The 27531-nt window shown below is 38.7% G+C and overlaps 4 protein-coding genes across 4 annotated transcripts in view; all 4 read right to left on the bottom strand.

Moving 5' to 3' along the window:
- Positions 1–1154: 1154 nt before the first annotated feature.
- On the bottom strand, positions 1155–11304 carry LOC130553055 (B-cell receptor CD22-like). Its single transcript, XM_057331795.1, has 18 exons — positions 11249–11304; positions 10066–10134; positions 9477–9836; positions 9118–9369; positions 8785–9042; positions 8438–8686; positions 7983–8070; positions 7836–7911; positions 7623–7703; positions 7378–7467; positions 6901–6970; positions 3948–4143; positions 3760–3862; positions 2862–2880; positions 2642–2698; positions 2105–2449; positions 1698–1943; positions 1155–1429 (listed from the first exon to the last, which is right to left on the bottom strand). Exons 1-18 carry the CDS (start codon positions 11295–11297, stop codon positions 1155–1157), a joined length of 2883 nt encoding a protein of 960 aa, XP_057187778.1. The 5' UTR covers positions 11298–11304.
- Positions 11305–11393: 89 nt separating this feature from the next.
- On the bottom strand, positions 11394–20013 carry LOC130553054 (B-cell receptor CD22-like). The gene is made up of 17 exons (XM_057331794.1): positions 19921–20013; positions 19517–19837; positions 19196–19441; positions 18099–18362; positions 17891–17990; positions 17766–17808; positions 17607–17684; positions 17463–17515; positions 15785–15823; positions 15055–15098; positions 14642–14986; positions 14323–14571; positions 13984–14247; positions 13812–13902; positions 13666–13708; positions 12711–12970; positions 11394–12581 (listed from the first exon to the last, which is right to left on the bottom strand). The coding sequence occupies exons 1-17, from the start codon at positions 19970–19972 to the stop codon at positions 12521–12523; spliced, it is 2553 nt and encodes an 850-aa protein (XP_057187777.1). The 5' UTR covers positions 19973–20013; the 3' UTR covers positions 11394–12520.
- A 1723-nt stretch (positions 20014–21736) lies between these two features.
- LOC130553053 (B-cell receptor CD22-like) lies at positions 21737–23884 on the bottom strand. The gene is made up of 7 exons (XM_057331793.1): positions 23860–23884; positions 23130–23173; positions 22717–23061; positions 22398–22646; positions 22059–22322; positions 21904–21991; positions 21737–21818 (listed from the first exon to the last, which is right to left on the bottom strand). Exons 2-7 carry the CDS (start codon positions 23170–23172, stop codon positions 21737–21739), a joined length of 1071 nt encoding a protein of 356 aa, XP_057187776.1. The 5' UTR covers position 23173; positions 23860–23884.
- Positions 23885–24749: 865 nt separating this feature from the next.
- The window catches only part of LOC130553052 (B-cell receptor CD22-like), a 5533-nt gene continuing 2751 nt past the window's right edge, over positions 24750–27531 (bottom strand). The window contains exons 2-7 of the mRNA XM_057331792.1: positions 27271–27516; positions 26174–26437; positions 25966–26065; positions 25841–25883; positions 25682–25759; positions 24750–25590 (exon numbers count right to left, since the gene is read on the bottom strand). Of these exons, the coding sequence (XP_057187775.1) occupies positions 25516–25590; positions 25682–25759; positions 25841–25883; positions 25966–26065; positions 26174–26437; positions 27271–27516 (806 nt within the window). The 3' untranslated portion in view covers positions 24750–25515. The remainder of the gene's footprint in view (positions 25591–25681; positions 25760–25840; positions 25884–25965; positions 26066–26173; positions 26438–27270; positions 27517–27531) is intronic.

The raw sequence follows: 27531 nt of genomic DNA, 5'->3' as shown, positions 1-27531 counted from the left end.
TATTGGCATTACTGATAACATTAAAATATGCCATTAAACATCAAGGAATGTGATAAATTAACAATGTTATTGACGTACAATAATAAGATGCATTTAATATACAAATTTTAATTTTTGATCCATTTTGATTTGATACGCGTTTACTGCTAGTTCTCATATTCAGAAGATCTGGACTGAAGATTCGTGTAGACGCCATCATCCGCCCTGCGCTGATCCGACTGTGAAAGAAACATGAAGAATAGATCTTGTTTTCATGTGAATTTGAGTGTAATCATGTTTGTGAATGACTGTTTGACAGATTTACTCTGATCGTGCTGTAAATGTCTGCAGATGTTCTGGACGCAGGATTCAGAGCTGTGTATCTATCATCACTCGAGTCAGCCGTCGATGTGACGTCAGCACTGAAGGATTCATGAGATGCAGAAGAATCTACTGCGGGTGGAGATGTTGATGCCTGTTCGCTAACCTGATGCCGATTCGTGTCTTGTTCTCTATTATCAGTCCTTCTCTTCCTAGAGGGAAAAATAGAAAAAATAACAACATGCATGCAATAAACTGCATTACAATCAATGAATGAGACAAGGTTTAAAAAAATAAAGCATACTTAATACAAAGACACATAAAGATGACAATGAACAATCCTCCACATCCTGACACAAATCCAGAAACTGTGTGAAGTCCTAAAACAAGATTTTAAGAAGATCACATCACAACAGAGGACACACATTCATTATCATTAAAGGAAAAGTTCATCTCAAAATCAAAATTGTGTTATTTTTTACTCACCCACATGACGTTCAACATGTTTTATGAACAGGAACTTTTTTTTTAGGTGACGTCCGAGAGCTTTCCAGGCCTCCTCATAGACACCATGGTTATAGTTGTTGTCAAGGTCCAGAAAAGTACGAAAGACATCCTTAAATTGGTCCATCCGCTCATAGTGGCTCAATTGAATTTGTTTGAACCGATTACAATACTTTATGTGCGAAAAATCTATAACCATGATGTCTATGAGGAGGCCTGGAAAGCTCTCGGACGTCACCTAAAAAAAAATATTTTTTTGTGTTCCTGGTCGTAAAACATGTTGAACGTCATGTGGGTGAGTAAAAAATAACACAATTTTGATTTTGAGATGAACTTTTCCTTTAATATAATTACAGTTTACCTTTATCAGTGAGTGATACAGCAGCTGATCTCTGAGATCCATGTTTATTCTGAGCCACACAGTAAAACCCTCCACTGAGACGTGAATTAATGTTAGTGATGCTGAACGTCTGTCCAGATCCAACAGATGATGTTTGATTCTCTTTAAACCAGCTGTAGATGTGAACAGGTGGATTTGATTCACTGCTGCAGGTCAGAGTCACTGAATCACCCTCCACTATTACACCAGAAGAACTGATGGACGCTGAGGTTTTCTCTGGAGGATCTAAAACATTTTTATATGTAAATAGAAATCAAAAGGGAGTTGTTTTCTATATATAAAGATCTATTTCTGAAGTGTTGCACGGTGAAACAATGTGATATTTACTTCAAGATGAAACATTCATATTCAAAGAGTGGATTATTAAACCGCCATGTTTGTTATCTCATTGATATTTGTCATAAATGAAGTAATTTGGTTCTGTATGAAATATTTTAATTCAGAAATCTAGAAATATTTGATCTTGTATGTGAATGAATCAGTGTTTACTCACATTCAACACTGAGATAAACACCAGGAGAGGACAGACGTTCATGTCCTCTTATAGCACATCTATAGACTCCTGAATCATGACGACTGACTGACTGCAGATGAAACTCATTCACTGTGTGTTCAGTTAATATCTGTGTGTTTCTGGACCAGATGAATGTTGTTTCTTCAGTCAGTCTGCAGGTGGTTTTACATGTAAGAGTGACTGAATCGCTCTCTTTCACTCTCTGTTGTGTCTCCACCTGGAGGTCTGACAGCAAAACAACAACAAACTCTGTTTGATCATCATCATAATACAGAATAAAATATATCAACATCATCACAACATCAACTTTATGAATGTATATCAGATCAGAGTTACACAATATAATGTCTCATGTCCTCTGTGTGTTAATATGATTCTAGATCTACCTGTGACATCAAGCTGAACTCCAGGAACTCCTGTCCATTCACCACCTGTTTTGTATGTTGTAAATCTGCAGTAGTAGACGTGTTTATCAGCTTCTGTCACATCTGTCAGAGTGATGCTGTGAGTGTCTTTATTTCCACTGTGACACTGAACTCTTCCGTTTTCTGAGTACAAACACATGTCATCTGGTTCTTCAGTAGTTACAGCAGTTTTGGTCCAGAAGGTTTTATTGACCACATGGTCAGGAGGATATTTTAAAGTACAGGACATTCTCACTGTTGAGCCTCTTAATGCACAAACATATGAAGGACTGTAATTCACTGCCCAATCCTGCTCACCATCACCATCTGAAACACACAAATGAGGAAACTAAATTGTCATAATGTATAACATGAAATAATGTGTAAAAAAATAACTTCATTCAAACACTCGTAGTTCATGTCATGATCACAAAGTGTGAAGCTCTTTTGAGAGAATTGAAGTCAGAATGTATAAAGTGAGTGTTTAAGTGTGAAGACTGAAGTGTGATCTGCACTTACCAGCAGTCATGAGCAGAAACATCAGAGATAATGTGAAACACGTCGCCATAGCAACCTCTACAATCATACAAAACAGTTACATTTTCATCTGGAGTCTAAAGAGTCTCAACTACAGTAAAGAAGAAACATTTACTGAGAAAAGTTATTTTTACAAATGTTGACTTTGTCTACCAATGTACAGAGCTGTTAATGAGAAGAGACGATGTAAAAATGGTCTTACCGTGCTGTGATGAGCGTAACTGAATGCACAAATAAGAAATGAACAATATGTACGTAAACTGATGGACTGTTGGTGGTTTCCACCATTAAATATGCTTCTTAAAATAAAATCTTCCTCTTTCTAAATAATGATCTCTTCATCAACAACATAAGAGGAACTCAAAAACGATGATGATAATTCATGTTTTGAGATCTCAAGTAAAAAAGACATCAGGAGATGAGGAGCTGATGGTGTTTACTATCAAAGCTTTTCATGACTGATTCTGATTAGGTTCTGAATCTCTGAGGCGTGGACTGTTTGTGTTTTATGGGAAAAGATCAGTAACAATGAAACATAAGAACAAATATTGCGATAAAACGATGCAGATAACATTAAAAAAGAAGTTACTTCATCAATTTCACAGGAATTTATGAGTATCTGCTTCATGTAGCTACACTTCCGGAAATCATGACAGAAACTTCCTGTACTTCTAAAAAAAACAAGATATAAGTGCTAAATGATCACATAATTTTTAAGTGAAAATTGCAGCCGAGGGCAATGAGATGGTGTTGAATCAGATGTGTTTAGGGAAGTCGTGGCGTGTTTGCAATGCCTCCGGCAGTTATTTTAATCATAGGAAGACCGCTTCTAAAACCGCTGGCAAAAATCCCAATAAATCCCGAACAACAAGTAAACCTGACATCAACTGTACCCATAATGAATGTTTCCTAAGCTCACATTATGCCTCATGAAACTCTGTGTAAAGCCCCGCCCCAGAGTATAATCAGTCTTTATTGACTGGCGATTGGCTCTTTTTACTGGAAGGCGGGACTTCCTTCGCTAGAAAGGCCATATTGTGCGTTGCATTGCATCCCAATTCATAGTAACGGCAGTGGTGCATCATGTTAATATCTATTACCTTTGGTGGAATATCCTTAATACCTAAGGTTGGATGATTGGTTTCTGCCATCTTTCTTTCCGGAAATGCGTGCCGTGAGGAACCAGCAATGCCATTGGCAGCACTTTCACAATAAAGACGTCAATGCATACCCTCTATACACAGCCCACACACACCACAAGGCTGCAACCACAACCGGAAGAACTGACTCCAGGGATGAGACATCAGTAACAGACGCCTCCAGGACCTTAGGGACATTAGCCACCCGCACAGATGCCAGAAGAGTATCTTCCAGGTTAGAGACCAGACGCCTGTGCCTTGAAGCCACCATCTTGTCAGCTAACTCTGGAGAGGCGGCCATCTTGCGGCTGGGGGCCATGATGGCTGGGGACTCTGAACAGCCGGCTTTTCCACGTGCAGTATAACATTTACTGAAATAATACAGGACGAATCAAACCAAGGTAATCCAAAACCTGAACGAAGCATAAAAATAAAGACTGACGCCAGACAAAGGAAACACTAGGGTTTAAATACACTGGGATAACAAAAGGAAACAAGAAACACCCGGGGAAACTAATCAACAAGAAAAACTACAAAGGACTACAAACATGGCACGCAACAGGAAATAACATAAGAGTCCAAAATAACAGGGGAACACAGAACAGACCATGACAGCATGGTGGACAAATGCATTGAAAGTGATAGAAGATGCCTTTTTGAAAGTCTGAGACAATTTCTGTTGCCTGTTTTTGGCAAATTTATTCAGCAGATATGAGCGCAATAAAAACTTTACTGCATGCACTTTCACAAGGTCCTGCTTTCTGTTGGGCAGAGCTGATCAATGTCAATGCAAAAATTGTTCATTCTCTTAGACCTAAAAAAAAGTTACATGTGCATAACTTTATTTGCCAATTAACCCCACGCCACACCTATACTATGCCAACCTTTGACTCTGAAGAACTCGCTAACTTTCAAGAATTTTTGAGCATGTTAAATATCTCAAAATGCTCTGAAATCTTAGAAAAAATATCCTTAGGAAGACAACGGAGCCCTTCACACATTCAGTGCTAAACCAGGAACAGGATCAGACACACCCTGATTTAAACGTTTACATCCCTAATAGACCCCAACCAGAGACAAGACATGGCCTCCTTGTTACAAAGCTCTTTTAAACTCAAAGTACATTGACAGTAAATTGAGACAGTGTAAATATGCTCACATAAGGAATGATTAAAAATACAACATCATTTGATGATGCTAAATTTGGAGTATGAAAATATAATCAGTAGTGCATGCGGAGTACATGAAGTCTTTTAGATAATGATGATTTTAACTGAAGTCTTTGTAATATTGTATTCAGGTTACTCTCATGTTTTAACTCTGCATCAGTAATCTTTTACATGTGAAACTCACACTTAGTCAGTTAGTAAAACACAACTTTTATCAACCCACTAGCAGAGAATGAGGCTCTTACCGGTTTCACTGGAAGCCAATGACAAACAATTAAGGACTGACAGACCACAGCTTTGTGTGTTTCAGCGTCTGATCGTGTGGCTAACACCTTTTATTTTAAGATGAGGTGATGCATACGATGTTAATGCTGAACATGGAGCCGAGTTTCTTCCTCACTCTTCACCAACGAAGGACAACAGGAAATATCAGCCAAAAGACATGAAACAAAGTATGCACAACTTATAGGTCTGTGGTCATCTTGACAAAAGATAGAGGATGTTTAGATCTATCTTAAAAGTAGATGCAGGTGGCAAATGCTTATAGACAATACATTACACACGACAACCAATCAAGTTACTGACCAGACCACGAATGATGATGAAAACTTCAAACAGATAAGATTTTCTAAGCATGACAGATTTACTGTTGTGGTCCTGTTATAAAAGATTCAATGTTTATTGGTTGTCACTTGTTTTCTATTGTTTAATGAATCTTGTCACATTTTCCATGTGCACTATGTTTGTTTCCTCTGACTGCAGGCCAGAGGTGAAACTTTGAAGCCTTTCTCTGATCTAAATGTGACGGGTTTCCACATCAGCTCTTAAAGTGACCACCATTCTGAGGTCTTAAAGGTGCTGTGTAAGGGTGATCTGTTGACAGAAATGCAATATAATAAAACATAACTATGTCTTAAGAGGTGTATAAAGACCTCACATAATGAAGCGTTATGTTTTTATTACCGTAGAATGACCTATTTCTATCTACACGCACCGCGGGTCCCCTTGCATGGAATTCGTCATGTTGTTTCTACAGGAGCCCTAAAGGGACAAACTGCTCTACAGCGTTTCTAGCACGTTTCGTAAATACGTCATCTCCTTTGACAAAGAAGCGAAAACGTGACGACATCTTTGTCCTGTGAGAGCCGCCGTAGTGCTTCAAAAGGAAGGGGTGAGAGGTGGAGTGCGACGTTGGTAGCAATTCGCAACCTCGCCACTAGATGCCGCTAAAATGTCCACATTACTCCTTTAACTGGTTAATTTCACAAATTAACTTTTTTTACAAATAAACAGCCCGAAAGAACATTTAAAACAGATGTTATGTAATGTGAGTAAGGGGCTGTTTCCACCGATGCATTTCTGCCAGCGTATGGCGTGTATTTTTCAATTGTGTCCAATGGAAACGCTGCGTTTATTTGAAATAAACCGAGCGTTTTTCCCACGCTCAGCGACGGCGTTCGAACGCTCAGCACATTTGCGCCTGCAGCGGGTGTTTTCAGCAGAGCTCCTGGCATTTTCAGCTGCGTAAAAACACCACGGTGGACACAGCCCCTTAAGCATGCTGGAAACTCCATCAGCTGCTATTTGATTCATATTTTCGCAACACAAATGGATTTAGACTTCCAACTCAATTAAGCCAACTGAGCAAAAACAAAGGATCAAGTTATATCAAGGAGTCAACTTTAATCTACTATCATGCATTGCAATCGTGTTAAAAACACCAAAGCTGATATAAAAGTGTTACATCAAAATATATTTCTTGAGCAAAATGAAAAACATTTTTTTACAATAACTTGTCGTGAAACCTCTAGTTTTACAGAAATGTGAAGCTCCATTTATTCAAATATTCAACAGAGCCTGACGCTGATAGAAATAACACAATTGAAATGTCACAAATCCTTCCTTAACTCTGATGGGTTCTCTCAGTCTTTACAGAAGCTGTTTGATTCAAAGGCCCTGCACATTTCAGGATTGATGTATATGGCATCACTGGGGTCATCATACTAGAGGAAAGAGAGAAAAATGACAGAATCATAATTTACAAGATAATTTACCAAAATAAAGTTAAAACATCATTTACATTTACGCATTTGGCAGACGCTTACATTGCATTATGCTATACATTTGTTTCTAAGTACGTAACATTGTAAGAAGTTCAAAAGCAGTGAATCTTTCCACCAAGTTCCACTTATTGACTGTTTGACCTCAAGAGACGGTGCAAAAATAAGTTAAAAAATTTAGATTAAAAAAATGCACTGCGAAAAATAAAATGCATATTTACATTTAAAATAAAAACTCTTGAGTGTTTCCCACAATTGTTGTTTTAATTCTCTTTCTATTTATGTTGTATTAAGCAAGTAAGAATACACAAATTATTTTTAAGAACTTTTAAGTTTTTAGGTCAACTTACAAGGGCATCAGGTGTACAGTACACATCATCTTCAGGGGACATGTGTACTGGGTCCAAGTTTTTGTATATGTCATAATTGCAGTCAACATCCTACAAAAATGGAGAAAACGTATTCACATACAGTATGAGATAACTTTTTTAAGTCCACTGGTCCCACTCGCATCTGGCAGATTTTTTATTATTATTAATTACGGAGGGAGGGAATAATCCACAATGATGTCAAGCTACACATATCGCAGACTTACTGCAGGAGATTCACAGACGCTCTGATTGATGCTGCACGCAGGGATGAAATTTGTGTATATGTTTGCTCTGTCGTCATCGTGCTGTGGAAAGATAAGAAAGATGTTTATAAAAGTAACTCATGTTCATATGAAAGACATACTTCCTGTTAGGTTGTATTGTGCTTGAAAACCACATCTACAGTAAATATTTTCCATTGTAATGCAGATCTTTACCGTCTTTGACATGTTTTGATATGTTGAGTCATTATCCTGCTCTCCTCTGATGTCGTTAGATCTTTGGCTTTTCCTACTGTGTAAACAATTGTGAAAACCAATAAAAAACTTGCATTCTTTATTACTTTATGAACACAGTCAACTTACCAAATGACTAAAATGATGAAAATAAAAAAGAAGGCCCCAAGTCCACTTATGACCCCAGCAACTGTATACAGGAGAGCGTTTTGACCGCCTGTAAAGAAGAGAAGCGAGATGGGGTGATCTACGCAATACAGCTGTGTATGGGGTTCAGTATTGTTTGGTTATCGACGTTCTTCAAAATATCTTCTTTTGTGTTGTGCAGAAGAAAGAAACGTATAGGTTGGACTGGAGTAAATGATGAAGTTGGAGTTGGAGGTGCTTACTGCTACTGAAAGCAATAGGGAAAAAGGACATCGAGGAGAGCGCATCATTTTAGTCTCCCACTAGAGGGAGCTCTAACCTGATTTTTAATACTTTTCATGGCTTTGAATCAAATTCCACAGAAATCAAATTCTCGTGTATATTCTCGGGTTTATGCCGTCTAACAGTGCTTGTTAACATCAGAGGATGATACCCACCATCAAACGTGACTGCCACGGCAGCTGATCTCTGAGATCCATGTTTATTCTGAGCCACACAGTAAAACCATCCACTCTCCAGAGCTCTGAAACTCTGTCCAGATCCAACAGATGATGTTTGATTCTCTTCAAACCAGCTGTAGTTGTGAACAGGTGGATTTGATTCACTGCTGCAGGTCAGATTCACTGAATCACCCTCCACTATTACACCAGAAGAACTGATGGACACTGAGACATTCCTTGGTGGGTCTAACACAGATGAAAAAGAAATGACAAAACTATCGTGTAACTTGACTGAGAACTGACTGCAATCTGCTGATCTATTGCTAAAATGATCTTTGACTTACACGTGACATTTAAAATCACAGCATTTGAGTATTTCATTCCATAGTCATTGAAGACCTTGCACTTGTATTCTCCACCGTGATCTGATCTGATACTTGTGATCCTGTAGATGTTTCCAGATCCTACGGGTGATTTTTCCTTAAACCAGGTGTGTGTGTAAACAGGCGGGTTGGCATCACTGCTGCAGGTCAGAGTCACTGAATCACCCTCCACTATTTCACCAGAAGGACTCACAACCGCCAAAGTCTTCTCTGGAGGATCTAGAATAAGTGCAACATTCGTTTGAGAAAATGTTACATTTTTGAAACATTCAAAATGACTGAAAATGTACTCACACATGACATTGAGACGATATTCAGGAGATATGAGATCGTGTCCTCGCACACTACAGCTATAGATGCCCGCATCCTCTCTTCTAACTGAGCGCAGGATGAGTGTATCATTGTTCACGTCTGATCTCCTACGTAACGACTTCATGTTTTTTAACCAGATGAATGTTGTTTCTTCAGTCAGTCTGCAGGTGGTTTTACATGTCAGAGTCACTGAATCTCTCTCTTTCACTTTCTTGGACGCCTCCACCTGAAGATCTTAAAACAAGAGCATACTTTAGATAAACATCACTGCAACCAAATTAAAATGAGCTGGAATCAGAGACAATTCACTAATAGAAATACAGAAACAAGGTAAAGATTACCGGTGAGTTTAAGAGTCACTCCAGGTCTCCCAATCCATTTCCCATTTGTTATATTAGTTGTGAATCTGAAATAGTACTCGTGTGAATCTGTCTGTTTCACATGAGTCAGTCTGATGGTGCAGTTGTGTTGTTTGTCACCCAGATATTGAATCCTATGTCTGTATTCAGGGTCATTAAACAGATTTGGAGGCTCTCTTCCTGTTCCCAATGCTGTTGTGGTCCAGAACACGTTCTTGACCTGATGTCCAGGAGGGTATGTATAAGTGCAGGGGATTATTACAGATGAGCCCTCTAGTGCACAGATGTGTGAAGAGATGTGAGTCACACCCCAACCACCACCACCACCACTACTACAACCGCCTGAAACATAACGATTGTATTTTGAACAGTGTGTTAAGCAGCCTTTTCCATAAAACGAGAAGCAATTCTGAGACACATCAAATATAAACAAGCAAAACTGAAAAAATGAAAAAATAAGAGTAAATCCAATGAAACGATGTATGTAAAAACATAATGGTGCATTGAAACGTGAAAGCTAAAACACAAACCCAACTTTATCTAATGTGGGTAATACACAGCAATGACTCACCTGGAAAGATGAGCAGAAGGATCAGAGGAAGGGGAGGAGCCATTCTGACTGACATCACCACAGCCACACCTACATGAGAGGCGATTCACAGTACAACAAAAATATAAAGCGCTTTTACACTGACACAATACAATTTGGAGACCAGAGGTAACCATTTTTAAGCTGCCAAATGTTTAATCGTATTGATATACTTTTAAACTATAGATCGTTTCATCGGACGCCCGCGTGTGCCTGACCCCCAGTTAACTTCCGGTTTGTGTTTGGCTATAGTCTAATAACATGAATATTCATATTTTATTTAATTTATGTTCATATTAATTTGTATTATTATATTTCTGTGTAATAATAAGTCTAATAAAAAGTCAATAAGTCTATTGTGAGACACTTTCTGCTACCCATGGGTGGAATCAGCCATATCAATGTCACCAGATGTAAATCCCTCGATGTACGCAGAGGCTGTGAGAAGCTTTCACAAAATCCAAAATATCCCACTTCCTGTTGGGCGGAGCTATAGAATGTCAGTGCAAAAATCGTTCAGGTCGAATAAAACTAAATATGTGCCAAATTTCATACGTGTGTGCAGATATGTATTATGTGCATCGATCTATGCATCAACTTCATGTGCTTGAACAGGGGACACTGTAGAAGCCCCCTGCCACACCCATATTAGCACAGTTGCCTAACGTCCGACGACTCTAAAGTATGCCGACATTCAAGCATTTTTGAGCATGCTCAGAAAATAATTGAGCCCTTTGGTGCTAGTGCTCTACATTTTTGCTGTCAATCTGAACCAGGAGCAGAATCAGACACACCCTGATCTAAACGGTCATACAGACAGCAACAACCATTGTGTTATAAACTACTTATTAAATCAAAGTGCATATTGATACAAAAATGAGTCGAATGTCAATTTGGTCACACAAAGAAAGACAAAAACAAAACCATTTAATAATGTTAAACTTAAGATCCAGTCAGCAGTGCATCATGTTGTCGTTGCTGTTTAGCCGTATGCAAAGTACATGACGTCTTTTTATACAATAGGCTACCTTATCTATAAAGTCTTTTAGATTTTGATCTTGTAGATTTTAACTGCAGGAGTTTGACATCTTTGTAATAATTTAGGTTAAATAAATGTTTATCTCACAACTTTTAACAACCCAATAGTGGAGAATGATGCTCTCACCTGTTTCACTTGGAAGCCAATGACAAACAATAAAGGACTGACAGACCATAGCTTTGTTTTGTTCAACTTCTGATCATTTTGTGGTTGACACCTTTTATTTTAAGATGGGGTGACGCTGAGCAGAGTTTTTTCCTCACTCTGCAGCAAAGGGGGGCACAGGAAGTGACAGCAAAAAGACATGAAAGTATTCACAATCTTGACAGAACATGTATTTTGTCAGACTACACACGACAATAAATAATGTATGACTAACATTACTAACCTGACAACAGGTGTAATGTAATGAAAGCAATCGTAACAGATCAGATTTTCTAAGACGTATAATCGATTTACTGTTGCGGTTCCTATTATAACAGACTCATTGTGTATTGGTTGTCACTTGTCTTCTATTGTTTAATGTGTCTTCTCGCTTTTCATATGTGCAGTATGTTTCCTTTAAAGCCCAAAGGTGAAACTTTGAAGTCTTTCTGTGATCTAAATGTGAGCAAAAGTCACAGGTTCCCCATCAGCTCTTAAAGCGACAGTACCACCATTCTGAGGCTTTGACTCGTAATGGTGTGATCCATCCAACACATTGAAATTTACAAATATACAGTGCAAAGAATGTCTAGAATACATTTTATAAACTTTATCGGTCTTCTCAAACACAAATAAATGTACAGGATCTGCACAGTACACAATGATTAAAAAAATTAACGACCTCATAGTGTGCAAGGGGCGTGTCTAAAACAGTAGCGCCGCCCACTCCTCAAACATCATTCTGTCGCCAGCATCATATGTATCCAACGTGTATACTGCAAGTGTGAGATATCAAGAAAATATCAAGTGTTTTACAATAGTTGTGAAGTAAACATTTGTGATTTTATTATGGAATGCAGCCATGAAACCAATTTACTTCATTTGACATTTTTTAAAGAAATGGCCTACGACTTCATTCATTGCAGTTTATGTTTCATTTATAATTCTCGTGTAATAAATGAGTGCAAAAATCTCTCTAGTTCTTTTCTATGAAGTCTCGTGATGATGGGATGTGCCTGAAAGTCTCAGCTAGCCTAGATGTGATAAGAGTGAACGTGTGTCTTGCGCTGCCACCCTCTGCTGGTGGTCAAGTAAAACTGCACATCATTATGTTGTCCTTGGCATGTGCAAAACATTAGGCTAAGGCTTGTAAGGGTTTATACTTGGAAGATGATCATTTATTACAAAGCTACTTGGTTTTATTGAGTTTAAAAGTTCCACAATGGAGTTTGGTTTAATTCACTCGGATGATGTTTACGTGACTTTAATGCTACTGTAGATGACCGAGGAGTCTTCCACCAGTCCAGCGTTAGATCTGCTCAAAAAAAACATTGATTGATGCTTGGTCATTCAAACCTACTCGCACTTTGTATTGAAACTTACAGCTTCTACTCAACAAGACACATGATTTAGTTTAGATGATTATGAGCAACATGTGTCTTACCTGGATGAAATAGCAGGATAGTGATTGCTAACATTTCCATATTGAGATTCAGCTTCTTCCTTATTGTTCTTTGTGTTTTTGTAGTGATGGACACTGGCGTACTGAACCTCTTCATCATTTCCAGCAGTTTGATCTCTGTTGGATGCGCTGGGTCTGTGATGAGCAATGATGGCGTACAAATCATTCTGATTGACTTGCTTTGAAGGTGATGCGGTGGGATGCGCAGGTATCTGATCTGTCGCTGCCGCGCTGATGTTACCCTGAATAGACACACATAAGACAGTAAATGGATTGTTTCAAAGTGACAACATAAATAAATGTTACTGGACTGCACTTAACTTCCGGTACACATTCACAAAAAATAGAACGCATGTAGATTATTTCTGATAACAAGCAAAAGAAACCGAGAAGAACCGTTACTTGGCTAAACTTGCGTCTCCAATATTTTGAATTTAGACTCCGATACCAAGCTCAACCGCTAGATGTCAGTGTACCACACGGTTTGTTTAAATGCGTCAAAACTAAAGGACCCATTCAACAAATTGTTTATTTTAAAAAATAAACATACAACAACATTCAAAAAAATCTTTATTTAATAAAAAATGCATACAATAAAATATAATAATATTAGCATAAATAGAATTAGACACTAGCCAAACACAGACCGGAAGTTAACTGCAGTCCAAGTCAGATGAAACGGTCGCGGAACTATTTAATACATATTACGAAACTCTGAAATAAACTTTGTATGAGGTTCTATATACATGTGTACATTTGAGTTTTATTAACCTCCGTCCATCTGAGGTTAATAAAACAACGTCATGTTTCTGTGGCTCAACTGGCAATATATCAACACAAAGGTCACGGGTTTGATTCCCAGGGAACTGATAAACTTTTGCAATGCTTTTGCAATTCAAGTAAAAGTGTCTTAAGGTGAAAGATGCTCTAAACTTGCCTGTTTTGACATGTCACTGACTCCAGAAACCGCTGTTTTTCTCCTGTAGCGAAAACAAATAGGATTCACAATCCATGAGAACACTTTATATATGTACACATGTATATAGAACCTCATACAAAGTTTATTTCAGAGTTTCGTCTTACCTTACGATTCTTATTAGCACAATAACAGCGCAGATGCAGAAAAGAGCAGTTACGATTCCTGCAGTTATGTGCAAAACTTTACTCCGTCCATCTGAGGAGGAATACAGCCGATAATACAGCCAAGAAATAGAGCCGATACAAACAGCCACATCTCAGAACGATTTCAACATACCTGCAAATATAACAGACACAGCAGCTGATCTCTGAGATCCATGTTTATTCTGAGCCACACAGTAAAACCCTCCACTGAGACGTGAATTAATGTTAGTGATGCTGTACGTCTGTCCAGATCCAACAGATGATGTTTGAGTCTCTTTAAACCAGCTGTAGATGTGAACAGGTGGATTTGATTCACTGCTGCAGGTCAGAGTCACTGAATCACCCTCCACTATTACACCAGAAGAACTGATGGACGCTGAGGTGTTCTTTGGTGGATCTGATTTTCATGAAAAGTAAAATATTATCTTGTTTGTTTATTAATTGTGAAGGTGAAATGAAGGGATCGACTCACATCTGACATTGAGCGTGACAGCAGGGGAAGGCAGATCTTTATGTTCTCTAAGTGCACAGCTGTATTCTCCTGCATCATCACTGCTGACCGGCCGCAGAAACAGTTCTTTTCTACTGAATGATTCTGACAAAGGGATTTTGTTTTTGTACCAGCTATATTTTGTGCTGTCTGCAAAGTTGCAGGTGGTTTTACAAAACAAAACTGCTGAATTTCCCTCTATGACCTCTTCAGGAACCTCCACATTGAGTTCTGCAAAGACAGACATTGAGTTCATCTGTGTGTATGAATAATCTGTCATTTATTTTAAGAGTGCCTGTACCTGTCACTTTGAGCTCAATTCCAGGATAGCCCAGATATTTTCCTGTTTCTTCATCCGTCACGATTCTGATGCAGTACATTTTCTCATCTTCAGATGTCGCATTACATAGTTTGAGAAAGAAGGTTTGGTCGTCACTCCGAATGTATTTAACTCTGCCTTTATATTCTGCTTCTTTAGACAGATCAGGCGTCTCCACTTCTCGAACTGGATTTACAGTCCAGAATATCTCAGTTAGAGTGAGATCATCGGGGTATGTGAAACTGCCGAACAAAATTGTTGTTGAGCCCTTAAGGGCACATTTCATTTTGTTTAAGTAATGTACTGCCCATTCGTGGCTGCACATTCCTGAAAAACAACAACAGATGTTGAAGGAATGTTCAGAAAATTTGGGCAGAAATGAGATCTCGACTCACCTGGATTCACAAGCAGCGTAATTAGACAGCAAAGAGCAAACATTCTGTAAAAATGATTCAAGTATAACATTTTTAAGCCACAGAAATGTAGTGGAAATGATTTTGCTTGATTTTTTAGATAGCAATGCAGGAATTATAATTATTACCATAACTCCATAAAGACGTCATGAAATCATATGCCCTTAATACAGCCGCGCAATAAAAATACAAAAATTAGTTTCAGTTTTTCTGAATTTACTATGATGTGTTTAGATAAAATGATCATTTTTGTTTCATTCTGTGAACTCTACCAATATTTCTCCCAAATTTCAAATAATAATATTGTTTCTATTTGCATCTATTCGCAGAAAATGAAAACTGGAGAAACAGGTGAAAACAACAGAAAAGATGCTCTGGATTTGTCATACCTCAAATACTGCAAATAAAACAAGTTCATATTCACGTTTAAGTAATACAATAGTAATACCATATGTCTACATGTAGGCCTATTTAGGAAAAGTTGAAAAATTATTTTTATGTAAGTCTTATGTTGTCAGTCTTTCACATGACTTTTGTCACTCATGAGGTTTAATTTTGTTGAAATTCAACAGACACTGGACTGGAATGACCACTATACATCTAGAAATGATGATTAAACGAACGTTCGGAATGGTCTCTTAATTTTTTCCACGGTTTTATATTCATAAATATAACAATATTTACTATTATGCAAAAGATTTAGAAAACTCACCTTGCTTTATTGTGGTCTCCTGTGATCATACTGTATGTCCTGAAATGAGTAAAGAAGCAGATGTATTGTGTGCTGTGCAGACGTCTGTCTGAAAAGTGTCACACACACACATCCGGTGACTCTCTGCTTCCTCTCTGAATGCCAACACTCTTCCTCTGGCCACACAACACTAAAACAAATCTTCAGAACCAGACTCTTCATTCTTATTTTCATACATATGTTTTCCACTGAGTGACTTCACAATCTTGCAGAAAAACCAAGTAAATAACTAAAGGTGAGTTAGATATGAAACAAAAGATAAAGAACATTTCTGCATTTTTTATATATATTTCTCCATCTTCCTCATTTATGGCAGATGTTGCAACACTGTTGAGCGACGTCTATAGCAGGTCAGAAATGTGACTCAATAACAGCTTCTCTTTGACTTATCAGCATTTCACCCATAAATAGACTAGACACAGATCAACAGAATGTATTACCAACAGTTTGTTTTACAGTGTGCACATTTCTCTGACACTCTAGAAATAAACTGTTCAGAAAAAAAGATTAAAACATATCCTGGTGATTTTAAGTCTTTGTGGAGTATTCAGTGTAACTGTGCACGCATATAAAAGGTCCCTTAAATTATAGATGTTATTCAAATTGCATATATAAAAGCGTCAGAACAAAAAAAATGCAACATTTCATCACAGAAAATAAAATCACTTTGGATGTTAATGAATGTAAATTACATGATATGCTAATAAAAATGCATATTCTAAAATAAAGAGTTTAAAACAAAATGGATTTTGACATTCGTTTTAAACCAAATTCATCCTGTAACCAAAAGATGCAACAAAAATGAACCAAAATTCATAAGGGTCTACAACCGGAAAGCGAACTGACAGCTCCAATACAATATTATAAAAGTTAAAGAGACACACAAAATTGACAATTCTTTCATCATTTACTCATCCTTATGTCATTCAAAACCTGTCAAAAAAGATTTTTGCAGAAAATTCTTCTGCAGAACACACATTTTGAAGAACGTTGAAAAAGTAATTATTAATAAATAACATTGGACCCAATTGAAATCAACTGCATGGGCACAAAACCACAGAGAAATTTCTCAAAATGTGTTCTTTTGTATTCCACTGAAGAAAGAGTCATGTACAGGTCTGAACGACATGAGGGTGAATACATCTATTTTTTTATTTTTGGGTGAATCCTTCCTTTATTAACAGTCAATGCTGCATGGTGTGTCATAAAATGTTACAAATTGCATACAAGGTGATGTGTAAATCAAAAGAACTCTATTTTCTGAAGCAAAAATTGTCCATTTCAGCACATCGGACAGCACCTCACCACTTCGCCTCTGCCGTGCTTAATCAACCTGACACGCCACCTACAGGCAGGTACATATAACTACAAGAACACACGTTGACAGAATTTCTTCAAAGTGCAAAAAAAGACCCACATGCAGTCTTTTCCCCAATTACACAAATATATGTGTTTTGGTGATGTGTTTGCTAAATCATGTATGTTTCTGAGATTAAACAATTTTTTAAAAAATCCCTCCTTGAGTCTTGCACAAATTTATAAATGTCTTTGAATAAAGACAACACTGGTCATAACATTCAACAATAAAAAAACAGTAGAGGTATTTAAGGAGAATATTTAATTGTCAACGTTATAATACGTTGGATCCAGAGCTTCAGAGATGCTTGTTTGATCACCAGCGCTTTTAATCGTCTAGAGAACAGAGGAACAAAGATTAACATATAACAACCAAAACATCACATTGTAAACACAGAGGCAACGCGAAATCTGTTAAATAACATACAGTATCATGCAGTGTGTCGTAATCAGCACATCTGGATGTGGGGTCAAGGGTCATGTACGCTGCCTCTGGTGCCACCATCTAAAGACGACATAAAATAATCATAAACAAATCTGTGCATGTACTGTGTGTGACCTGTTGATTATACAGCAGATTTCACACCTTTTCTTGGTTATTTTCCTCCTCTAATGTTGGCACTTTTTCTCTATAAAAAAACATTTAAAAGTATTTAACACATATTATACAGCGCATACTGTGTCAATAAGTCAATACCTTTAAACTCTCACCTTCTGATAAACATCACTATGGCAACCATTAGAATGACAGATGTCATGATAACAGCCAGAACCACAGCCACCGTGAGCACAATCACAGCTGGAGTGTTTCCTTCACAAATGTACATTTAAAGGGGAAAGAGAGAAGAAAACGGTCAAGGACTGTTCCCAGACCAGTGATTTAACTCAGTACGGATCAGACAACAGATGAATTTTTTACCTTTGACAGTGAGTGATACAGCATCTGATCTCTGAGATCCATGTTTATTCTGAGCCACACAGTAAAACCCTCCACTGAGACTGGAGCTAAAGTTAGTGATGCTGAACGTCTGTCCATATCCGACAGGTAAGGTTTTATTATCCTTAAACCAGCTGTAGATGTGAACAGGTGGATTTGATTCACTGCTGCAGGTCAGAGTCACTGAATCACCCTCCACTATTACACCAGAAGAACTGATGGACACTGAGGTTTTCTCTGGAGGATCTAAAGGAGACAAAGATATAAGCCTCATTAACCTTCTAGTGTAAATTATCTGACATAATTTCTTACCTAAAAATTGCCGTTTTGAAAACAAACAGCCAGCAAAAATGGTAAAAATCACAAGTGCTAACCTAAATTCCATTTAGCCCAAAATAACAGCCCACGGTCACAATAATTTAAAGGAGGAAGTGAGGGGAAAATAAGGGCCTTGTGTATACATGTTTGCGTGGGTAAAATCTTCAAAACAGATTTATGAAATCCTACCCACACTTCCCATATTACATCACAGTCACCAGTGCTCACGCCAAGCTTCATTCCGTTTTCCACTGAAAATGATTACGCATACATTTTAACCCACAAACTGCACTAAATAAAGAGTCAGAAATCCGAGGTCGCAGTGGGGTTGTTTCCACGGAAACACAAATTTTGAATCTTGTTGGTTCTCATGGGTCTCATGACTAGATATCTATGCCGTTTCGTCACAAGACACATGAGACTGCAATATTTTCCAATGACGTGACTCGTATGTTTGTTGACCTATGACATCATAACAACTGCGGAGTGTTGTTTAACAAGGACACTTTACCTACAAGGAATGCGTTTCGTGATACGTCACTTAAATGTCCCTCCAACGCATATTGAACAATCTCAACCGAAACAGTAGACCATGATGGAATTTGTCTAGAATTTGTTGTCAATGGATGAAAAGGTAGACAAAAACACACTTGCACCTTATAAAAGTCAGAAAACAAAACTTTCCAAATAGCGCCCCCTGTGGTCACCAGGGGAATAACAGAGAATAACGTGACGGAGGTTAATAAAATCAGTGTACTTACATCTTACATTTAGATTATAAGGGGAAGAGGGCAGATGTTCGTATCCTCTTATAGCACATCTATAGAGTCCTGAATCATGACAACTGACTGACTGCAGATGAAACTCATTCACTGTGTGTTCAGTTAATATCTGTGTGTTTCTGGACCAGATGAATGTTGTTTCTTCAGTCAGTCTGCAGGTGGTTTTACATGTAAGAGTGACTGAATCTCTCTCTTTCACTCTCTGTTGTGTCTCCACCTGGAGGTCTGACAGCAAAACAAACAACAATGAATAATAGCGTAAACATAAGGAGGGTAAATCAAGCATCCAAATATTCTTACCCGTGACATCAAGTCGAGCTCCAGGAAACCCTTTCATTATTGCATGTTTGCATGTTACAACGCTGCAGTAGTAGACGTGTTTATCAGATTCTGTCACATTTGTCAAAGTGAAGCTGTGAGTGTCTTTATTCTCACTGTGACACCGAGCTCTGCCAAAACAGAATCCAGGCATTTCTATAGCAGTTTTGGTCCAGAAGACTTCTTTGATCACATCATCAGGAAAATGTCTTAGAGTACATGTTATTTTTACACTTGAGCCCTTCAATGCACAAACATATGGAGGACTGTAGACTGCCGGTACAGAGTATTGACCATCAACCCCTGCACACAGAAGAAAAACATTTGAGGAAGTCCCTTACATTTAAAACAATTTACACTACAGAATTCTGACATTATGAACTCACCTGCAGTCTTGAGAAGTATTACAAAAAAAAGAAACATGTTGAATGTCACCATAGCAGTGCAGTCATAAAACAAAACTATTAAATTATTACTATTCAACAAACCAACAATCACCTCAAAAATCTATAAGCTGGTTTGTGTCGTACTGTGCTATGAATCTTGTTACTACTGTCTGAATAAGAAATAACATCATCAGCTTGACTTTAACCACAATGAAGACTTGACTTCCCTTCCCGAGTATTTCTCAACAAGAGAAAGACCATGAAACAATACTTGCCAGACAATTGTATTTGTTTTATGACAAGTAAATAATCCACAGTACAATTGAAACTTGTGTGTAGAGTATTTTTTATTTTATTACAAGGATCTTGCTCAGAGGATGTCAACCACAGCGAAAAACGATACCATTAGACCCTGTTAACAGAACATACTTGTATGTTTACCCGTCATTCTCACCTTACCTTTTACACTGTTTCTCACAACATAAATTATGTCTTGTCGGTCTATATATTTTGCTCTTCCATCTCACTCTCGCGGGTTGACGAGTGGGCGTGCTCTTCCATCTCACTCTCCCGGGTTGACGAGTGGGCGTGCTCTTCCATCTCACTCTCGCGGGTTGACGAGTGGGCGTGCTCTTCCATCTCACTCTCACGGGTTGACGAGTGGGCGTGCTCTTCCATCTCACTCTCACGGGTTGACGAGTGGGCGTGCTCTTCCATCTCACTCTCACGGGTTGACGAGTGGGCGTGCTCTTCCATCTCACTCTCACGGGTTGACGAGTGGGCGTGCTCTTCCATCTCACTCTCACGGGTTGACGAGTGGGCGTGCTCTTCCATCTCACTCTCACGGGTTGACGAGTGGGCGTGCTCTTCCATCTCACTCTCACGGGTTGACGCGTGGGCGTGCTCTTCCATCTCACTCTCACGGGTTGACGCGTGGGCGTGCTCTTCCATCTCACTCTTGCGGGTTGACGCGTGGGCGTGCTCTTCCATCTCAGTCTCATGGGTTGACGCGTGGGCGTGCTTTTCCATCTCATACTCGCGCATGGTTCGGCGTTGACGATATGGGCGTGCTCTTCCATCTCACTCTCAAACACGGGTTGACCGAGTGGGCGTGCTCTTCCATCTCACTCTGACCGAGGCGACTGGTTGGTGTCACTTGCCAGACGCTGAGTGGCGTGTTCCATCCCTCTAGGTGACTGGTGTCTCCATTTCAGGGTGACAGTGCGTGCTCTCCATCCATCTCACGGTTGCAGTGCGTCTCTCTCCGGTGACGCGTGGGCTGCTTCCACCCTCCACGTGACCGTGGGCGTGCCTCTCTTCCGGGACTGCGGCTCCTTCCATCCTCGTCCTCTGGGTTGACGAGTGGGCGTGCTCTTCCATCTCACTCTCGCGGGTTGACGAGTGGGCGTGCTCTTCCATCTCACTCTCACGGGTTGACGAGTGGGCGTGCTCTTCCATCTCACTCTCACGGGTTGACGAGTGGGCGTGCTCTTCCATCTCACTCTCACGGGTTGACGAGTGGGCGTGCTCTTCCATCTCACTCTCACGGGTTGACGAGTGGGCGTGCTCTTCCATCTCACTCTCACGGGTTGACGAGTGGGCGTGCTCTTCCATCTCACTCTCACGGGTTGACGAGTGGGCGTGCTCTTCCATCTCACTCTCACGGGTTGACGCGTGGGCGTGCTCTTCCATCTCACTCTCACGGGTTGACGCGTGGGCGTGCTCTTCCATCTCACTCTTGCGGGTTGACGCGTGGGCGTGCTCTTCCATCTCAGTCTCATGGGTTGACGCGTGGGCGTGCTTTTCCNAGAAGAATCTACTGCAGGTGGAGATGAAGATGTGTGTTTGTCACGTGTGTTTGATTGACGTATTCTGCTCTACTATCAGTCCTCCTCTTCCTACAGGGAAAAATAACCTCACGTATGTGATAAACTGCATTACAATCAATGAATGAAACAATATTTTAAAAATGACTAAACTCACTTAATAAACAGGATGATGAAGATGATGATGAAGAACAATCCTCCACATCCTGCCACAATCCCAGAAACTACAGCAGAACTCTGAACTCCTAAAACACATGTTGATGAAGATCACATCATAAAAGATGACACATGTAATATCTTTAATGTAAATACCTTTAACGGTGAGTGATACAGCAGCTGATCTCTGAGATCCATGTTTATTCTGAGCCACACAGTAAAACCCTCCACTGAGACGTGAATTAATGTTAGTGATGCTGAACGTCTGTCCAGATCCAACAGATGATGTTTGATTCTCTTTAAACCAGCTGTAGATGTGAACAGGTGGATTTGATTCACTGCTGCAGGTCAGAGTCACTGAATCACCCTCCACTATTACACCAGAAGAACTGATGGACGCTGAGGTGTTCTTTGGTGGATCTGATTTTCATGAAAAGTAAAATATTATCTTGTTTGTTTATTAATTGTGAAGGTGAAATGAAGGGATCGACTCACATCTGACATTGAGCGTGACAGCAGGGGAAGGCAGATCTTTATGTTCTCTAAGTGCACAGCTGTATTCTCCTGCATCATCACTGCTGACCGGCCGCAGAAACAGTTCTTTTCTACTGAATGATTCTGACAAAGGGATTTTGTTTTTGTACCAGCTATATTTTGTGCTGTCTGCAAAGTTGCAGGTGGTTTTACAAAACAAAACTGCTGAATTTCCCTCTATGACCTCTTCAGGAACCTCCACATTGAGTTCTGCAAAGACAGACATTGAGTTCATCTGTGTGTATGAATAATCTGTCATTTATTTTAAGAGTGCCTGTACCTGTCACTTTGAGCTCAATTCCAGGATAGCCCAGATATTTTCCTGTTTCTTCATCCGTCACGATTCTGATGCAGTACATTTTCTCATCTTCAGATGTCGCATTACATAGTTTGAGAAAGAAGGTTTGGTCGTCACTCCGAATGTATTTAACTCTGCCTTTATATTCTGCTTCTTTAGACAGATCAGGCGTCTCCACTTCTCGAACTGGATTTACAGTCCAGAATATCTCAGTTAGAGTGAGATCATCGGGGTATGTGAAACTGCCGAACAAAATTGTTGTTGAGCCCTTAAGGGCACATTTCATTTTGTTTAAGTAATGTACTGCCCATTCGTGGCTGCACATTCCTGAAAAACAACAACAGATGTTGAAGGAATGTTCAGAAAATTTGGGCAGAAATGAGATCTCGACTCACCTGGATTCACAAGCAGCGTAATTAGACAGCAAAGAGCAAACATTCTGTAAAAATGATTCAAGTATAACATTTTTAAGCCACAGAAATGTAGTGGAAATGATTTTGCTTGATTTTTTAGATAGCAATGCAGGAATTATAATTATTACCATAACTCCATAAAGACGTCATGAAATCATATGCCCTTAATACAGCCGCGCAATAAAAATACAAAAATTAGTTTCAGTTTTTCTGAATTTACTATGATGTGTTTAGATAAAATGATCATTTTTGTTTCATTCTGTGAACTCTACCAATATTTCTCCCAAATTTCAAATAATAATATTGTTTCTATTTGCATCTATTCGCAGAAAATGAAAACTGGAGAAACAGGTGAAAACAACAGAAAAGATGCTCTGGATTTGTCATACCTCAAATACTGCAAATAAAACAAGTTCATATTCACGTTTAAGTAATACAATAGTAATACCATATGTCTACATGTAGGCCTATTTAGGAAAAGTTGAAAAATTATTTTTATGTAAGTCTTATGTTGTCAGTCTTTCACATGACTTTTGTCACTCATGAGGTTTAATTTTGTTGAAATTCAACAGACACTGGACTGGAATGACCACTATACATCTAGAAATGATGATTAAACGAACGTTCGGAATGGTCTCTTAATTTTTTCCACGGTTTTATATTCATAAATATAACAATATTTACTATTATGCAAAAGATTTAGAAAACTCACCTTGCTTTATTGTGGTCTCCTGTGATCATACTGTATGTCCTGAAATGAGTAAAGAAGCAGATGTATTGTGTGCTGTGCAGACGTCTGTCTGAAAAGTGTCACACACACACATCCGGTGACTCTCTGCTTCCTCTCTGAATGCCAACACTCTTCCTCTGGCCACACAACACTAAAACAAATCTTCAGAACCAGACTCTTCATTCTTATTTTCATACATATGTTTTCCACTGAGTGACTTCACAATCTTGCAGAAAAACCAAGTAAATAACTAAAGGTGAGTTAGATATGAAACAAAAGATAAAGAACATTTCTGCATTTTTTATATATATTTCTCCATCTTCCTCATTTATGGCAGATGTTGCAACACTGTTGAGCGACGTCTATAGCAGGTCAGAAATGTGACTCAATAACAGCTTCTCTTTGACTTATCAGCATTTCACCCATAAATAGACTAGACACAGATCAACAGAATGTATTACCAACAGTTTGTTTTACAGTGTGCACATTTCTCTGACACTCTAGAAATAAACTGTTCAGAAAAAAAGATTAAAACATATCCTGGTGATTTTAAGTCTTTGTGGAGTATTCAGTGTAACTGTGCACGCATATAAAAGGTCCCTTAAATTATAGATGTTATTCAAATTGCATATATAAAAGCGTCAGAACAAAAAAAATGCAACATTTCATCACAGAAAATAAAATCACTTTGGATGTTAATGAATGTAAATTACATGATATGCTAATAAAAATGCATATTCTAAAATAAAGAGTTTAAAACAAAATGGATTTTGACATTCGTTTTAAACCAAATTCATCCTGTAACCAAAAGATGCAACAAAAATGAACCAAAATTCATAAGGGTCTACAACCGGAAAGCGAACTGACAGCTCCAATACAATATTATAAAAGTTAAAGAGACACACAAAATTGACAATTCTTTCATCATTTACTCATCCTTATGTCATTCAAAACCTGTCAAAAAAGATTTTTGCAGAAAATTCTTCTGCAGAACACACATTTTGAAGAACGTTGAAAAAGTAATTATTAATAAATAACATTGGACCCAATTGAAATCAACTGCATGGGCACAAAACCACAGAGAAATTTCTCAAAATGTGTTCTTTTGTATTCCACTGAAGAAAGAGTCATGTACAGGTCTGAACGACATGAGGGTGAATACATCTATTTTTTTATTTTTGGGTGAATCCTTCCTTTATTAACAGTCAATGCTGCATGGTGTGTCATAAAATGTTACAAATTGCATACAAGGTGATGTGTAAATCAAAAGAACTCTATTTTCTGAAGCAAAAATTGTCCATTTCAGCACATCGGACAGCACCTCACCACTTCGCCTCTGCCGTGCTTAATCAACCTGACACGCCACCTACAGGCAGGTACATATAACTACAAGAACACACGTTGACAGAATTTCTTCAAAGTGCAAAAAAAGACCCACATGCAGTCTTTTCCCCAATTACACAAATATATGTGTTTTGGTGATGTGTTTGCTAAATCATGTATGTTTCTGAGATTAAACAATTTTTTAAAAAATCCCTCCTTGAGTCTTGCACAAATTTATAAATGTCTTTGAATAAAGACAACACTGGTCATAACATTCAACAATAAAAAAACAGTAGAGGTATTTAAGGAGAATATTTAATTGTCAACGTTATAATACGTTGGATCCAGAGCTTCAGAGATGCTTGTTTGATCACCAGCGCTTTTAATCGTCTAGAGAACAGAGGAACAAAGATTAACATATAACAACCAAAACATCACATTGTAAACACAGAGGCAACGCGAAATCTGTTAAATAACATACAGTATCATGCAGTGTGTCGTAATCAGCACATCTGGATGTGGGGTCAAGGGTCATGTACGCTGCCTCTGGTGCCACCATCTAAAGACGACATAAAATAATCATAAACAAATCTGTGCATGTACTGTGTGTGACCTGTTGATTATACAGCAGATTTCACACCTTTTCTTGGTTATTTTCCTCCTCTAATGTTGGCACTTTTTCTCTATAAAAAAACATTTAAAAGTATTTAACACATATTATACAGCGCATACTGTGTCAATAAGTCAATACCTTTAAACTCTCACCTTCTGATAAACATCACTATGGCAACCATTAGAATGACAGATGTCATGATAACAGCCAGAACCACAGCCACCGTGAGCACAATCACAGCTGGAGTGTTTCCTTCACAAATGTACATTTAAAGGGGAAAGAGAGAAGAAAACGGTCAAGGACTGTTCCCAGACCAGTGATTTAACTCAGTACGGATCAGACAACAGATGAATTTTTTACCTTTGACAGTGAGTGATACAGCATCTGATCTCTGAGATCCATGTTTATTCTGAGCCACACAGTAAAACCCTCCACTGAGACTGGAGCTAAAGTTAGTGATGCTGAACGTCTGTCCATATCCGACAGGTAAGGTTTTATTATCCTTAAACCAGCTGTAGATGTGAACAGGTGGATTTGATTCACTGCTGCAGGTCAGAGTCACTGAATCACCCTCCACTATTACACCAGAAGAACTGATGGAGACTGAGGTTTTCTCTGGAGGATCTAAAGGAGACAAAGATATAAGCCTCATTAACCTTCTAGTGTAAATTATCTGACATAATTTCTTACCTAAAAATTGCCGTTTTGAAAACAAACAGCCAGCAAAAATGGTAAAAATCACAAGTGCTAACCTAAATTCCATTTAGCCCAAAATAACAGCCCACGGTCACAATAATTTAAAGGAGGAAGTGAGGGGAAAATAAGGGCCTTGTGTATACATGTTTGCGTGGGTAAAATCTTCAAAACAGATTTATGAAATCCTACCCACACTTCCCATATTACATCACAGTCACCAGTGCTCACGCCAAGCTTCATTCCGTTTTCCACTGAAAATGATTACGCATACATTTTAACCCACAAACTGCACTAAATAAAGAGTCAGAAATCCGAGGTCGCAGTGGGGTTGTTTCCACGGAAACACAAATTTTGAATCTTGTTGGTTCTCATGGGTCTCATGACTAGATATCTATGCCGTTTCGTCACAAGACACATGAGACTGCAATATTTTCCAATGACGTGACTCGTATGTTTGTTGACCTATGACATCATAACAACTGCGGAGTGTTGTTTAACAAGGACACTTTACCTACAAGGAATGCGTTTCGTGATACGTCACTTAAATGTCCCTCCAACGCATATTGAACAATCTCAACCGAAACAGTAGACCATGATGGAATTTGTCTAGAATTTGTTGTCAATGGATGAAAAGGTAGACAAAAACACACTTGCACCTTATAAAAGTCAGAAAACAAAACTTTCCAAATAGCGCCCCCTGTGGTCACCAGGGGAATAACAGAGAATAACGTGACGGAGGTTAATAAAATCAGTGTACTTACATCTTACATTTAGATTATAAGGGGAAGAGGGCAGATGTTCGTATCCTCTTATAGCACATCTATAGAGTCCTGAATCATGACGACTGACTGACTGCAGATGAAACTCATTCACTGTGTGTTCAGTTAATATCTGTGTGTTTCTGGACCAGATGAATGTTGTTTCTTCAGTCAGTCTGCAGGTGGTTTTACATGTAAGAGTGACTGAATCTCTCTCTTTCACTCTCTGTTGTGTCTCCACCTGGAGGTCTGACAGCAAAACAA

This window comes from Triplophysa rosa, linkage group LG4 (genome assembly GCF_024868665.1).
Source record: "Triplophysa rosa linkage group LG4, Trosa_1v2, whole genome shotgun sequence".
In the NCBI taxonomy this organism is placed as follows: Eukaryota; Metazoa; Chordata; class Actinopteri; order Cypriniformes; family Nemacheilidae; genus Triplophysa; species Triplophysa rosa.
The sequence above is the reverse complement of the archived record's forward strand: the minus strand, read 5'-3'. Positions and strand labels throughout refer to the sequence as shown.

Coding starts and splice junctions, on each gene's coding strand:
- LOC130553055 (XM_057331795.1), bottom strand. CDS start 11,297: ATGGTCTGTCAGTCCTTTATTGTTTGTCATTGGCTTCCAAGTGAAACA. Junction 8,071..8,437: donor CGTGGCAGTCACGTTTGATG/GTGGGTATCATC, acceptor TCTTCTTTACAG/GCGGTCAAAACGCTCTCCTG. Junction 2,450..2,641: donor GTTTCTGCTCATGACTGCTG/GTAAGTGCAGAT, acceptor TGTGTGTTTCAG/ATGGTGATGGTGAGCAGGAT.
- LOC130553053 (XM_057331793.1), bottom strand. CDS start 23,172: ATGTTTGCTCTTTGCTGTCTAATTACGCTGCTTGTGAATCCAG. Junction 23,062..23,129: donor TACGCTGCTTGTGAATCCAG/GTGAGTCGAGAT, acceptor GTTGTTTTTCAG/GAATGTGCAGCCACGAATGG. Junction 21,992..22,058: donor TGTATCACTCACCGTTAAAG/GTATTTACATTA, acceptor CATGTGTTTTAG/GAGTTCAGAGTTCTGCTGTA.
- LOC130553054 (XM_057331794.1), bottom strand. CDS start 19,972: ATGGTGACATTCAACATGTTTCTTTTTTTTGTAATACTTCTCAAGACT. Junction 18,363..19,195: donor TTATAATCTAAATGTAAGAT/GTAAGTACACTG, acceptor TGTCTCCTTTAG/ATCCTCCAGAGAAAACCTCA. Junction 14,987..15,054: donor TACGCTGCTTGTGAATCCAG/GTGAGTCGAGAT, acceptor GTTGTTTTTCAG/GAATGTGCAGCCACGAATGG.